The 13,444-nt window shown below is 47.2% G+C and overlaps 2 protein-coding genes across 9 annotated transcripts; both read left to right on the top strand.

The window, feature by feature from the left end:
* Positions 1 to 535: 535 nt before the first annotated feature.
* Positions 536 to 7,631, top strand: LOC109785563 (uncharacterized). Of its 2 annotated transcripts, XM_045231729.1 has the most exons (5): positions 536 to 918; positions 1,004 to 1,042; positions 3,847 to 4,010; positions 4,215 to 6,917; positions 7,009 to 7,631. In XM_045231729.1, exons 4-5 carry the CDS (start codon positions 4,247 to 4,249, stop codon positions 7,371 to 7,373), a joined length of 3,036 nt encoding a protein of 1,011 aa, XP_045087664.1. In that variant the 5' UTR covers positions 536 to 918; positions 1,004 to 1,042; positions 3,847 to 4,010; positions 4,215 to 4,246; the 3' UTR covers positions 7,374 to 7,631. The 2 variants fall into 2 exon arrangements, with proteins under 2 accessions (XP_045087664.1, XP_045087663.1); XM_045231728.1 differs by having other exon boundaries at positions 536 to 1,042.
* Positions 7,632 to 10,748: 3,117 nt separating this feature from the next.
* Positions 10,749 to 13,215, top strand: LOC109785561 (uncharacterized). 7 transcript variants are annotated; one of them, XM_020344146.4, is made up of 3 exons: positions 10,749 to 11,035; positions 11,317 to 11,451; positions 11,803 to 13,215. In XM_020344146.4, the coding sequence occupies exon 3, from the start codon at positions 11,982 to 11,984 to the stop codon at positions 12,987 to 12,989; it is 1,008 nt and encodes a 335-aa protein (XP_020199735.1). In that variant the 5' UTR covers positions 10,749 to 11,035; positions 11,317 to 11,451; positions 11,803 to 11,981; the 3' UTR covers positions 12,990 to 13,215. The 7 variants fall into 7 exon arrangements, with proteins under 7 accessions (XP_020199735.1, XP_045087767.1, XP_020199739.1 ...); XM_020344148.4 differs by having other exon boundaries at positions 10,789 to 11,035; positions 11,368 to 11,451; XM_073505717.1 differs by having other exon boundaries at positions 10,816 to 11,273; positions 11,368 to 11,451.
* Positions 13,216 to 13,444: the final 229 nt, after the last annotated feature.

The raw sequence follows: 13,444 nt of genomic DNA, 5'->3' as shown, positions 1-13,444 counted from the left end.
CTGCATCTCCGTCGCGCCGGTGTGGGTCGGGCTGGACGACATCTCCGGCGGTGGATCGGGACCGGTGGTGAGGATTGGGAGCAATGGAGGAGTATTGCGAGGGTCCGGGCGCGGGAAATGTTGGAGGGCGGTGGAAGGAGGAGGAAGAGTTTTTTGGACTTAGTGCAATTTGGGGTGGGGTTAGGCTGTCGGGTCCAACGTGGCGGGCATGCTCGGACACCCCATATCCGCCCCATATTTGGGCTGGATAAGAGGGGTGCTGGTCAGCCCGGATGTTTGAGGTCCGTTTAATTAAGGAGCCCGTCTGAGTCGAAAAATCATGACCGGACAATGACCGGACGGCCCTCCGAGAGGTACGACACCGGTTTGAGACGCCCAACTGTAATTGCTCTAAAAACGAAGGAGTATAATACTCTATTTGGTTATCAAAAAATGTGAACTCTAGCAGATTCGGTCGTTCCGCGAAATGATGGCGGTAGCCAACTACTCCCTCCGTCCGACATTTTTTGACACCCCCGCTCGATGGCCAAGAAACGGAAGGAAAAAAACTCCAAAAGCCACGTCAAGAAAAAAAGAAGACTCCAGAAGCCTGGCGCACCTGACCCACCTTACCTCACCTCACTTCTCGCTCAGGCAGCGGCGATTCCGAATCGGCCGGCGGCGCGGGTGAAGTATGTGCTGGCCCTCTCCCTCTCTTTCTCTCTCGGGTTGTTGGGTCTCCCGCTGTCCCGTTCTCTCGCTGGCGGGTGAATGGCGGCTGGTGGCTGTAGCTCCTGCTCCGATTTCTCTCTGACCGGATGTCTCTCTGAACTGATTCCCCTTGCTCCGATTTTCCCCTGACTCAAATTCATCTGGGACCGACGGCAAGCCCACGACCAGGGTGGATAGCAGCTCTCCCTTCGGCGATTTCCCCCTCAGGTCCCTAGCTGTTCGATTTATTTTAACGTCTTCTGTCGTCACAGCCCATCTTCAGTTTACATTGTAATGGTGTCATCAATTTCAGCAAGACGGCCTCAACAACTTTATATGCTACGTAATAATGGTAAGCATTGTTTTACTCAATTGAATCAATCCTGATTATCATCTATGCATGTTAGAATTGCTAGAAGTGATAGGTTTCTCTAGTTTCATATTATGCAAAAACAGAAAGACATAGACCATATCTGGCACTTGAAAACACAAGGACTCGCTGATTAAAAAACTAAAAACAAAATGGAAATGTAGACCATATCTGCGAAACTTACAAGCCCAGATGCTTATATGGATCTTCCCTTATGCAGCTCCATGGAGATAAGTCCCGTGCATTGGTTCATGTGCTTTCAAAGAATAATCGCATCGTTTATGTCCTAAATGCCGATGATGATGGAAAACTTATTAATGCTCCTCGTGAAGAATATGTGCTTGATTGGTTCATAGTGGACAGTGCGAAGGGGGGAAGCTTAGATTTTGTTCTTACTGCTTCTCCAAAGACTTGCTCCCCTATCCATTCAAGTGTTTTTTATATGCCAAATTAATCATTAATTCCATAACATTTCTATGTGAGTACTCTTTACTGAGTTCAGTATGCATATTGCGACGACTTTTACTTATGTTCTTCATCCTGCATACTTTACTGTCATTGGAAGTTTTCGTTTAGTATATGAACCTACTTGCATATTGTGCTTTTCGAGATCGCCACTAAATCGCTTCCAAAAAAATACGTAAGAAACATTTAGTCTTCTTTATTTTACAGTGGCAAGGGATTTAACTGGCAGAAATTCCACATGCCCTCTGTTAGAAGCAAGAATGGCTGTCTGTAGTTTATCAAAAAAGAATGGCTGGCTGTTGGCTGGAGGCCTTCATGCTGATAATGTTTGTGAAGCAGTTTCTGTTCTGAAGCCAAATGGAGTCGATGTGAGCACTGGCATATTTTTTTTTAGAACGAAGGCTCGCGAAGAGCCCGACTTTGAATTAACAAAGCCATCAACCGGCCAGGAGTTACAACAGACAACCCAACTTACAACGGTCAGAACGATACAACGGGGAACACTGGAAAGCCTACTCACTACAACCTCCACAAGCCGCCGCAAATGAATTGCAGCTAGCAAAGGCCGAGCACTCCACACTAGGATCATATGTAGCAGAAACGGAGCAGCACAGCAGGACATAGCCGACATTCGAGGATGGACCGTGCTCCAGAAACACCTAGAGAAGAAAGGAACCAAACATCTTCCCTCTCAATCACCGAAGAGGGACCCTTCCCCATGGCTCGTAGGCGCCGCACCATCGGGATTTCGAGAAGCTCACCCTAGAGCTGAAAGAATGTCGCCCTCGCATCGCAAGGTGGACCTAGGATGACCACATCGATTTGGGATATATCTCGCCGGCTGCTCCGCCACAGTCCATGCCCAACTAGTTGGAGACAAGCTTCAAGGAATAGGACGACGCAGAGGAGGTAGCTCAATCCCTCACCTGCATAACCTCCCGACCGAGCCCCGCACCCTTGACGATGCCTCCAGCAAGGTCACGACGCGCAAGGCGCCGCCGCCGCCAAATCCGCCGAGGATAAAGGTTTTCACCCGGGCAGGGGGATCGGGGTGGAGAGCAGGGGACCTCGGCTGCGCCCCCATGGAGGAAAGCAACACCCTTGGGCGTTGTCGCCACCGGGCCGGCCGGACCGGCCAAGGTTTCCCCTGGTTCCCTAGCTGACCACCAACACGCACCAACGCTGGAGCCAGAAAACGCTAGCCCACACCGGAGGCGAGAGAGAGGCAGCAGGGAATAGGGATTTCACACCTCCAGATCCGACGAAGAAAGCTTCTCGCCGCGGCCGGATTCCACCAGCCACCCGCCGCCCGCGCGGCCGGGCACGCTGACCAACACCCCCTGCGAACGCCGCCCACCGCCCGACGACGTCGCCTCTCCGGCAAGGGCCGCCGCCCTAGGAACCACGGGCCTCCAAGAGGGGGAGGAGCACCGAGATCCCCGCCGCCACCTTCACCGGCGTCCGCGCGGGCTTCCTGGCGGCCGTCTCTGGTAGCGGCGAGGGGGAGGAAGGGGGTGGAGGGGGGTGGCGGCGGCGGCGGAACCCTAGTCGCCCCCGAGTCGCCCAAGGGGACGACGCGAGGGCCGGGAGGAAAGGAGCACTGGCATATGTGGTGCTGATGGAAGTCAAAAAGACCCTGATAGGATTTCGTCTTTCATGAGCAATATAAGATCTCTGAGCAGATCATAGAGGTATTTGGGTGTGTGGAGCGTAGTTTTGTTTCGTCCGCCCATCATGTGGAGAGCTAAGCAAATTCCATTCCATGCAAGTGGTTCGACATGATAGTGATAAACACCTTGGAGGTCAAAAGTGAGACGGCGACTAAACTTCCAGTGATTGATTCTAGATTATCACAAATTCAGGACTGTATTTCTTTCCAGCAATTTAATAAGTGGAATCCTCATGTATCACGATGACAGAACAAAATAAGCGTTAGAGATGTTTCCAGACCTCTCAGAATGGATGTGTCCAGAGATAAAATGACTTGAGGGTTATTGTCTGGCAGTAGTACTACCCACCTGAAACATGCTGGTTTGTATCAGATTTATACTGGGGATTCGGATTCTATTTTGGATACAGCAGCGCAAAAACATTTTGCAATCACTGGGGAGCGTCAAATTCAGACGTCGTGCACCTACTGACTCCCACTATACAGAGTAACAGAAAACACAAGTTTGGTGAGCAACAACATCAAGCATAGTGCAGTACTGCAGTATATGCATGGTTTGAATGATTCAATGTCTAATTTATTGAAAGGCATTGACACATGATCCATGAAAGGTACTTACGGTTTGAATGATTCTGTGTCTCACTTATCCAAGGCATTGACAAATGATCCATGTGGGGGCCATTGTGGAAGCAAACCGCACACCTTTCAAAAAGCTAAAGTACTCTTCAGAAAGGAGCACCTTCCAGTCGCCTCCAGCAAAACCCATCCATGGACCCAGGACATCCAGAGCAGCAACGTCATTTCCGATCTTGCTGAGTGAGTACTCGATTCCTGTATCGACTTCTGCCATGTTCTTTCCTTGTTACCAACTGCCAAGGCTGTCTATCCATGATGAATCAACAGCCATAACATTTCTGAGATTTCTTTTAGTCCATTTATAATGCATCAAATCATTTCTTAGCTGAAACTTTAACTTTGCGGCATCCACCGATTGTCTGATGTCTAATATTGCTTTTGCAGAGGGGAGAGAGAGAGAAAAAGGGTAATTTGTCATGTTCTATCTGCTGTTCGCTTTGCTTCTGTTCACTCATATAGCTGGCAAGGGTGATTGTGTGGTACTTGGATGGAATGACAACACCGATCTGCACTCGTTGCTTGAATTCAAGCAGGCAATAACCAAAGATCCAACAAGGGCCTTGAGCTCCTGGAACAGAAGCACCAACTTCTGCAGATGGAAGGGTGTTACCTGCAGTGCAGATAGACCAAAAAGGCATGTCATGAAGCTCGAACTTGCAGCACAGAGTTTGGTGGGACATATCTCCCCTTCTCTTGGAAATCTCACGTACCTTGTTACCATTAACTTCTCCACAAACAGCTTCTCTGGGAACCTACCACCTCTCTTCCACCGTCTGCAAAACCTGCAGATTCTTGACCTGAGCAACAATCTCTTGCATGGGGTGATCCCTCAAGGACTTGCAAATTGCTCTGATCTGAGGAAGCTAGATCTGTATGGGAACTCGCTACAAGGCAAAATCCCCGAAGAGATAGGCCTCCTCTCACACCTATCCATTCTGGAGCTTTCGGTGAATAAGCTAACTGGGACCATCCCAGCAAAACTCAGCAACATCACTTCCTTGGAGATACTCCATGTTACAGGCAATCAGCTTGAAGGAAGAATTCCACATGAGTTTGGGAGACTGTCAAAGATGCGGCAACTGCTCCTGGGGGGGAATAGACTATCAGGTGAGATACCAGTAGCCCTCTTTAACCTGACTCTGTTGAGAGAACTGGACCTGGATTCAAATGAGCTAGGAGGCACGTTACCATCTGACATGGGCGACACCCTCCCTAATCTGGAGACCCTTGAGCTTGGTGGTAACATGATTGAAGGCCATGTCCCTGCTTCACTAGGCAACGCATCAAGACTATCTACGATAAACATGCCAGTTAACAATTTCACAGGCCATGTTCCAAGTTCTTTTGGTAAACTTCAGAAGCTGTATAGTCTAAACCTTGAAAGAAACCAGCTTAAAGCAAATGATGACCAAAGCTGGGAGTTTCTGGCAGCACTAAGCAATTGCAGCCTTCTAGACATGCTCTCACTGTACGGAAATCAGCTAGAAGGAGTTCTACCAGACACTGTTGGCAATCTGTCTGCTGGTATTCAAAGCCTTCTTTTGGGAACAAACAACCTGTCAGGGATGGTGCCCTTAAGCATAGGGAACCTTAAAAACCTGACTAAATTTTCATTAGCCTACAATGGTTTTACTGGTACAGTTGAAGGATGGATTACAAATATGAAAAAGCTGCAAGGTCTGAATCTTCATGGAAATAACTTCAATGGGTCCATTCCATTGTCCATTGGCAATCTTACCCAATTATCAGTGCTATATATGGACAATAACAAATTTGATGGTGTCATACCATCTAGCCTTGGAAACCTTCGGCAGCTCTCAGATTTGGATCTTAGTTATAATAATCTCCAAGGTAACATACCAAAAGAGATTTTAGCTTCAGGCTCAATGACCAACTGCATACTGTCCTACAACAATTTGGAAGGTGTATTACCTCCAGAGGTTGGCAGCCTTCAGCAACTCACAGAACTTCAGCTTTCGTCCAACAAGCTTACCGGAGCAATTCCAAAGACCTTGGCCCAATGTAAACAATTGGAAACCATCAAAATGGATCAAAATTTCTTCACAGAAGATATTCCGATATCTCTGGGTGATCTGCAGAGCTTGACAACACTCAATCTTTCACACAACAAGTTATCAGGTGCCATCCCAACAGCTCTAGGTGATCTGAAAATCCTTACCCAACTAGATCTCTCTTACAATCATCTTGAAGGAGAAATACCAACAAAAGGAGTATTCAAGAACACTACTGCTATTTCTCTCAATGGAAACAAGGAGCTCTGTGGTGGAGTAACTGACCTGCAAATGCCTTCATGCCCTATCCTTTCTCATAAGAAAGGAGTACCGTACTACATGGTCAGAGTACTGGTTCCTGTAGTTGGTTTGGCATTACTCGTTTTGTTAATCTACTTTGCAGTATTCAGGAACTTGTCAGGCAGACCACATTCATCCCTGCCTTCTTTCCATAGCCAATTCCCAAAAGTATCTTACAAGGATCTTCTTCAAGCCACTAGCAATTTCTCTGAGTCTAACTTGGTTGGAAGAGGAAGCTGCAGTTTCGTGTACCGAGGACAGTTATTGCCAGTCAATGCAGAGGTAGCTGTGAAGGTTTTTGAGCTGGAGATGCAAGGTGCAGATATAAGCTTCATGTCAGAATGTGAAGCGTTGAGAAGTACGCGGCATCGAAATATTCTTCCAATCCTAAGTGTATGCTCGACAATAGATTATAAAGGCAATCCTTTCAAGGCTATAGTTTATGAATTCATGCCGAATGGGGACTTGGAGACATGGTTGCATCCAGCAAGTGATTTGGAAGATCCACATTACCTAGGGATAATACAGAGAGTAAATGTTGCCATTAACATAGCTGATGCATTGGATTATTTACACCATGACTGTGAAAGACACATCATCCATTGTGATCTGAAGCCCAGCAATATCCTTTTAGATGCAGATATGGTTGCCCATTTAGGAGACTTTGGCATTTCAAGGGTTTGTGTCCAAACTAGCTCACAATCATCAGCTGGAAACTATTCAAGTCCGGTTAATTCCGCTAGTGTTAACGGAACTATAGGTTATATTGCTCCAGGTAATACTACATTTTTACTTAATTTTGTGCGAACAAAAAATGAAATTTTTGCTGCTAGCGTGCATTAACTATCTGCTGTTGTCACCTGCAGAGTATGGTGGAGGAAGCCATGTATCAACCTCCGGGGATGTATACAGTTATGGAGTATTACTTCTAGAGATGCTGACAGGCAAAAGCCCAACTGATCCTATGTTCAATAATGGACTCAACATCATCAACTACGTGGAGAACAATCTGCCAGACAACATATTTCATGTTGTTGATGCTTATCTCCAAGAGGAAAGTGAGGGCCTTGCCCAAGCATATACGGAAGAACAAAATGCAGTCTACCAATGCTTTCTGTCCCTACTGAAAGTGGCAGTTTCTTGTGCACTCCAGGACCCGTCAGAACGAATCAGCATGAGAGAGGTATCCAAAAAACTAAATGGGATAAAGATGTCTTTACCCTTTGAGTGAAAACCAGCCATATATATTTCGGCATTCGGTTTGTATAATATACCATGTTGGATATTGTTGTGTGGGTAAAAAGTAGCATAAAATTTTCATCCCCTTGACAGGATGAACTTGCCCGGATTCTAGGAATTTAAGATTTGATTTGAGTTGTAGTAGTTGCTTGGCCTTCGTTCAAACTGTACGGTCAATGCATAAACAAGAAGTTATCTAGAGAAGTCCACTGCATTTGGCAGCACAAGCAGGAACAGAGAGGTCCACGTATATGATACTGCTGGTGAGATGTGAACAGAGTACCTGCCTCTCTGCCCGTTGTACTGGCGAGCCGTGGTGATTGACCGACTCCCCCCTCTCCCAACATTGATCCTATTCCTCCGCATCCAGAGGAGGCAAGGCGATAACATGGTCTGCGGCAGCGAGGGCAATGACTAGCTTTGGGCAGGTGATGGCTGGATGGTGCACCCTGGGTAGGGGGGACTGCGTGATTGGTTTCGCCTGTGTCACCGGGGAATGGGAGGAGGGTCGCAGCATGCGGCGCCGGCAGGAGCAGCAGGCAGCCATCCGAAAGTCCCTACAGGTTCCATTACGCATTGATGCTTAAAACAACAACACAAATTATTTGTGTACAAATAGCAATGCACATATTCTCTATAAATAACAGATGTTACGATCCTATAGAAGACACTTAATTACCTCTGTATAGTCCATGCTCTCGGTGCTCAGCAAGTGGTGACCTATACACACCGCGCGCACAAATAATCATAATCTGACTGACAACTATGCAGCTGGTGGTTTCTAAACGACCTGGTTCCATGGATATCAATACACAGGGTTAGACAGAGTACGTCATCCACGTGAAAAATTACAGATTTTTATTTGATGAAAGAATGCTTGATTGGTTCATGTTCAAAACTTACAGGTTGGGTGCCCTCCTAGCTTTTGTATCAGTGCAACCAGTGAGGACAAACCGAGGAGATGTCCTGATAAGTAATTATCCAGCTTAGTAACCCAAAATTGACAGAAAAATGCCTGATTGGAGTAATCTCACCTCTAACCTTATTGCAGAAGGGGCAGGTCTGGTGCTGGTATAAGACTAGCCACAGTGGAAGTAACTTCAGCAGTAACATCGAGTCCAACTCAGCAAATTTGCTTATATGACAATGAGTTAATGAGGAGAGAGGTAGTGTGACTAACTTAGCTAGTTACTGTAACATCACATATCCCAATGCAATAGGAGTCTATAACCTAATAAATGAAGCTTTGCATGACACCACACTTATGTTATTACTACCCACTATGAAGGCAGTAACATAGTTTAAGGACATGTGTATGTTACTCTTCACTGCGGCAGCAGATCCGTGGGCAGCCGCTCATTGGCCAGCGCCTAAGCCGCCGCCCTAGTTAAGACCTTATGCACTTTAGGCTTCTTTTTTCTTCTTTTTGTATAAAATGGTGTTGTATTTCTGAAAGTGCTGGTTGTGTGCATCTTATTATACAGAGGCCGGACATTTGTTCAGTGCGGTTGTATCGACTCAATATGTCGGTTATATTCACTCAGTGGATACACCATGTCACGCCACAAAACCTTGGTAGGTGGCTGAACGACCATGCGTGCATTTGCCCCAACTAGGCCCGGCCCTAAAGGGGGGGGGGGGCACGGGGCGGCCGCCCCAGGTACCAAGGGGCCCCTAATTCTGCTCTTAATTGGCCCAGAATGCCGATCTATTGCCTACTTCTATGACCCTTTCCTCGATTTCCTTGCCTTCCTTCTTCCTACTGCTACGATTGAGGGCGATCGATCAATAGAGTAGTTATGGCATGTGATTAATTAGGCATGGTTATAAAGAATCCGCTCTTGATTTCCTTCCTTAATCTTCTTGAAAAAAACGATTTCCTTAATCCATAAGCAGAAACTTGTGCGCCCAATTAATGGGGAAAACAGTACTGAGGGAAGTGACAGTGCCACCACGGGCAAGTATAGATCAAGATCGTGATGCTTGATATCCATCTACTATGCGTCCATGGTGCCGCCTCGGGTCAGAGCAGATCTAGATTGGAGGAGGGTTGGAATGCCAGAGATAGGGTCTCTGCCTCGCACGAGACCACACTGACGGGAGGCTAGATCTTACTGCTAGGGCATGATTACAATTATAGAAGAGAAGGTATGTCTCTAATCTCTATTTGTATAGGTAGTCTATATGACCTTGGAAATTTTATCATGATAGTTGATTAAAATTTATGCATGATCATCCTCATGGCCTCTGCGTTTTTGTAATTGGACACTAATAATCTATTTATGGGTAATGTTAATGGATACATATCATTGGGGTTATTAAATTTTATGTTTGGAGACTTGCCGGTAATTTCTATGGAGGAATAAACTAATTCTTAAGGTAGGGGCTATGCATAATACAATCTGACATCTAAATGGATGACAACGTGAGTGATCATTGGCATTTAAATCATCCATTAGTCTTAACCAGGTATCAATTTTTACTATAGCTAATTAGGATCAAAGAAAGTAGGAACACTTAATAACAGAGCAATCTTCAAATCATTCAAATTATAAAGCTACCGGACATGTTAGTAAAGAAGAGGCGCAGTAATAAAAATATTGTGTTTCCTTTGACCAGAGATTCAAAATATTTTTTGCAATACTTATTCGTGTTTATGTTAAGGGCCCCTGGGTTTAGTTTCGCCCCGGGCCCCCAAAATCTCAGGACCGGCCCTGGCCCCAATGTCGTGCTCTTCACGGTGTAGCCTTTCAAACATGCTGACATGTATGCAGTGCAACGAACGCATCATGTCGCCCCACGAAACCTCAAGAGGTGGCTGAACGACAATGTGTGCTTTTTTCCTACCACTATCTCTTCACGAATTATTTTCTCAGAGATGTCGGCATGTATGCAGTGCATCGTGCACATCATGTCACACCACGAAATCTTGATAGGTGGTTGATTGGCCATGTGTGTGTTTTTTCCAACGCCGTGCTCTTTACGGTGTACCTTTGGTAGATGTCATCATGCGTGTATACAGTGCAATGGACGTACCAAATCACGCCACGAAACCTCAGTGAGTGGTTGCATGACCATGTGTGTATTGCCTCAACGTCGATGCCGACGCGTATGCAATGCAATGGACGTACCATATCGCGCCACGAAAGCTTGATAGGTGGCTACATGGCAATATGTGTATTTTTTCCACCAGGGTATCTTTTAAAAATGCCGACATGTATGCGATGCAGCGAACACGACATGTCACTCCACGAAACCTTTGGCAGGGGGCTCAACGACCATTTGTGCGTTTTCCCAAAGCTGTGCTCTTTAGTCTTCACGGCGTATCTTTCGGAGATAAATGAAAGATGTCATGTCATTGTTTGGCGAAGAAAAGGAGTGGAACTTGTGTGTGCCGACGTGGCGCCTGTGGATACGAACGAATTTTACTAGTCTACGATGCGTGAAGCCCTGGATACCAACGAATCCAGCCACCGGACCAGGCAGCAACCAACTCCAGAATCCTTTTCCCCCTTGACTTGCGAGCGCGGAGGCCTGAGCGTGGGGGTGGGGCTCCTTCCTCCTCCGCTCAGATTCATCCACTTCTGCCTCAGCTGCGGCTGTCCGCTACAACATCAGGCTCCGTCGACGCCGCGCAGTGCCTCGGTGAGCCGTGTGAGCAGACTGCCCCCTCTGTATCTCTCCCAATCTCTCCCCTATGGAAATTGAGGAAAGTTGAAATATTGTGATTCTGTAGTTTTGTTACCTTAGTGGAGGAAAATTCTAATTAGGTCATCTGGTCATTGATTTTGTCAATTGGATTAATTATATACTGAAATAGAAAATCTATGGATTGGAGCAGCAACTAAAACACTTTGTTGTGGATGCTTCCAATGATAAAGAGTTGAAAAAGGTGTCAACCTTAACAAATCTTTGTCGATATCTCTTTGAGACAGGGAGACATTCTATCTACAATTTGGTTGATCGATTGTTGCGATTGCTTCTAGCTCTTCCAGTTTCTACAGCAAGTGCCGAGCGAGCATTCTCTACTTTGAAGATCATTAAGACAAGGCTACGTAATACTATGGAAGGTGATTATCTGCCAATAGCTTGCTAGTAAACATAGAGAGTGAAATTGCGGAGAAGTACAACTATGAGGATGTTCTTATGCACTTTAAGGGTGTAAAGAAACGAAGAGCTGGTCTGTAGTGAACTAGATGCTCCATGGTTAAATAGTAGTATTTTGGGCATAGTTTCTTTTGTCCTGGAGCTGATCTCCATGGTTAAATAGCACTTTGTAGTGAACTGAATTATCTACTGATTAGAAATGTATTTTCTAAGCTAATCTGAGAAGATCAATATAATTATCTAAGTTTCTTGATATTTGCAATATCTAACTTATTGTATTGGTACGATTTCGTATTTCGTTTTTTTTTTTGCAGCTTCGCCCCTCCAAAGATTTCTTTCAAGCTCCGCCACTGCTCATCAGGGTTGCCAACTGCAAATTATTAACCTCTGGACCTCTGAAGAGCAATTCAAGGGAGCCTCCGCTTGCGTTTACTGACTTTACAGAGATTAGTGTGGTGCCGCTAGCTGCTCGGTCACTGAGAAGGCCGCCGAGATGGCGATCGTGTTGGCCGTCGACTCAATCATCACTCCGGCGAGTACGCTGTTCTCGCTGATCCGCTACATCACAACGGCGGTGACGAAGGCGAGCGAGTGCCAGGACAGGTGCCGAGATCTGGACAACCGGGTCTGCCTGCTGAAGAAAATTCTTTCTGGGCTCCACTCGGAGGCGGCGAACGATGACGCCACGGCGTGGGCGCTGTCGAGTCTCAAGGAGGCCCTCCTCCACGCGCTGAAGCTTGTGCAATCCTGCGACCGCGACCAGAGCGGCATCATCCGCCAGTTCTTATTCATTTGCAGCGCCGAGGAGAAGCACGCTATGTTTGATGACGTCAGGAAGAGGATCGACAGCTGCCAAGGTGACCTCTTGCTCGCTCTTGCTGCTCGCTATTGCCATCTTCAAGCAGCCATCGCCCCGGCAAAAGAGATCGTCCACAAGCACTACTACAACATAGACAGTGCGCTGTTCCATGTCCATGTCCACCCACGAGGAGGCGCAGGCGCAGCAGCATCGGGTCCCCAGGTACTACCCGTCATGCCCCTGCGGCCCGACGAACGGCGTCGTCGACTCGGCGAAGCCACTCTTCCACGCACAGAGACGCCAAGAAGACCTGAAGAACGGTGTCGACACGGCACCACTCTGCCCCTTCAACTTCTTGCTGATTCCCCTTGGAGGCCAAGTCATCGTCTTCGTTCTAATGCCCCGGCGGAGGCATCTCGGGAGCGGGTCGCCGGCCCCGTCCCACATTGCGGCAACCGGGTTGAGCCAGCCAACGTTCGGCCGACGAGACCCTCCCATCGGAAGCCACACAAGGAGACAACAACCGTCCAAGCTGCTCCTCCCTCGGCGCCTACTCCAGTGGTGCCCGACCGTGGACGCGCTCCTGGACCTCGTGCTGCCGCGGCAGACAGACTCCCACGACACAACAACCGTGTCACTGCTGTTGATGCTAACGCGATCGCTCGTGCGGTGGCCAATCCGCATGGCGATGCCAACCATTGATCAGCCGCCGCATCCCCCGTGGCCAGACCAAAATGACTATGCAGATCTGTGAGGTGAGGTACTCCGTCCTTGCAAGTTGCAACAGAAGAATCCCGCAAGCAATAAGAAAAGGAATTTCAATTCTGAATTGGTTAGAAATTGTAATGGACATTTTGCTGTAATTCAGGAGATCCAGAAATTTGTCGTTGACATAATACACGCTGGTTAATGTAGTATTGTAGTTTTATACCTGCGTATTTGCTAGCTGTAAGCCTCCCTTGAGTGTCAATGGTAAGTTTGTTGGGAGTGTTAGAGCAGGAACGGGTGAGCTTCATGATGGTACTTGTTAAGAACAAGCATTCAATGTTTCTTCTTCTAATAGCAAACTGTTGCACTTCTTCCCGTCAGAAGAAAGAGGACCCTTTGACTAGGGTTTCTGGTGCCTCTAGCCGGTGCCGCCGCCGGTCAACCTCGTC

The sequence above is a fragment of the Aegilops tauschii genome, chromosome 7 (genome assembly GCF_002575655.3).
Source record: "Aegilops tauschii subsp. strangulata cultivar AL8/78 chromosome 7, Aet v6.0, whole genome shotgun sequence".
NCBI lineage: Eukaryota > Viridiplantae > Streptophyta > Magnoliopsida > Poales > Poaceae > Aegilops > Aegilops tauschii.
This window is presented reverse-complemented; position numbering and strand designations above follow the sequence as displayed.

Excerpts from the sequence above, each read along its gene's own strand:
- LOC109785563 (XM_045231729.1), top strand. The coding sequence starts at position 4,247 with ATGTTCTATCTGCTGTTCGCTTTGCTTCTGTTCACTCATATAGCTGGC. Across the intron at positions 6,918-7,008 it reads TATAGGTTATATTGCTCCAG|AGTATGGTGGAGGAAGCCAT; the intron begins GTAATACTACAT and ends TGTCACCTGCAG.
- LOC109785561 (XM_020344146.4), top strand. The coding sequence starts at position 11,982 with ATGGCGATCGTGTTGGCCGTCGACTCAATCATCACTCCGGCGAGTACG.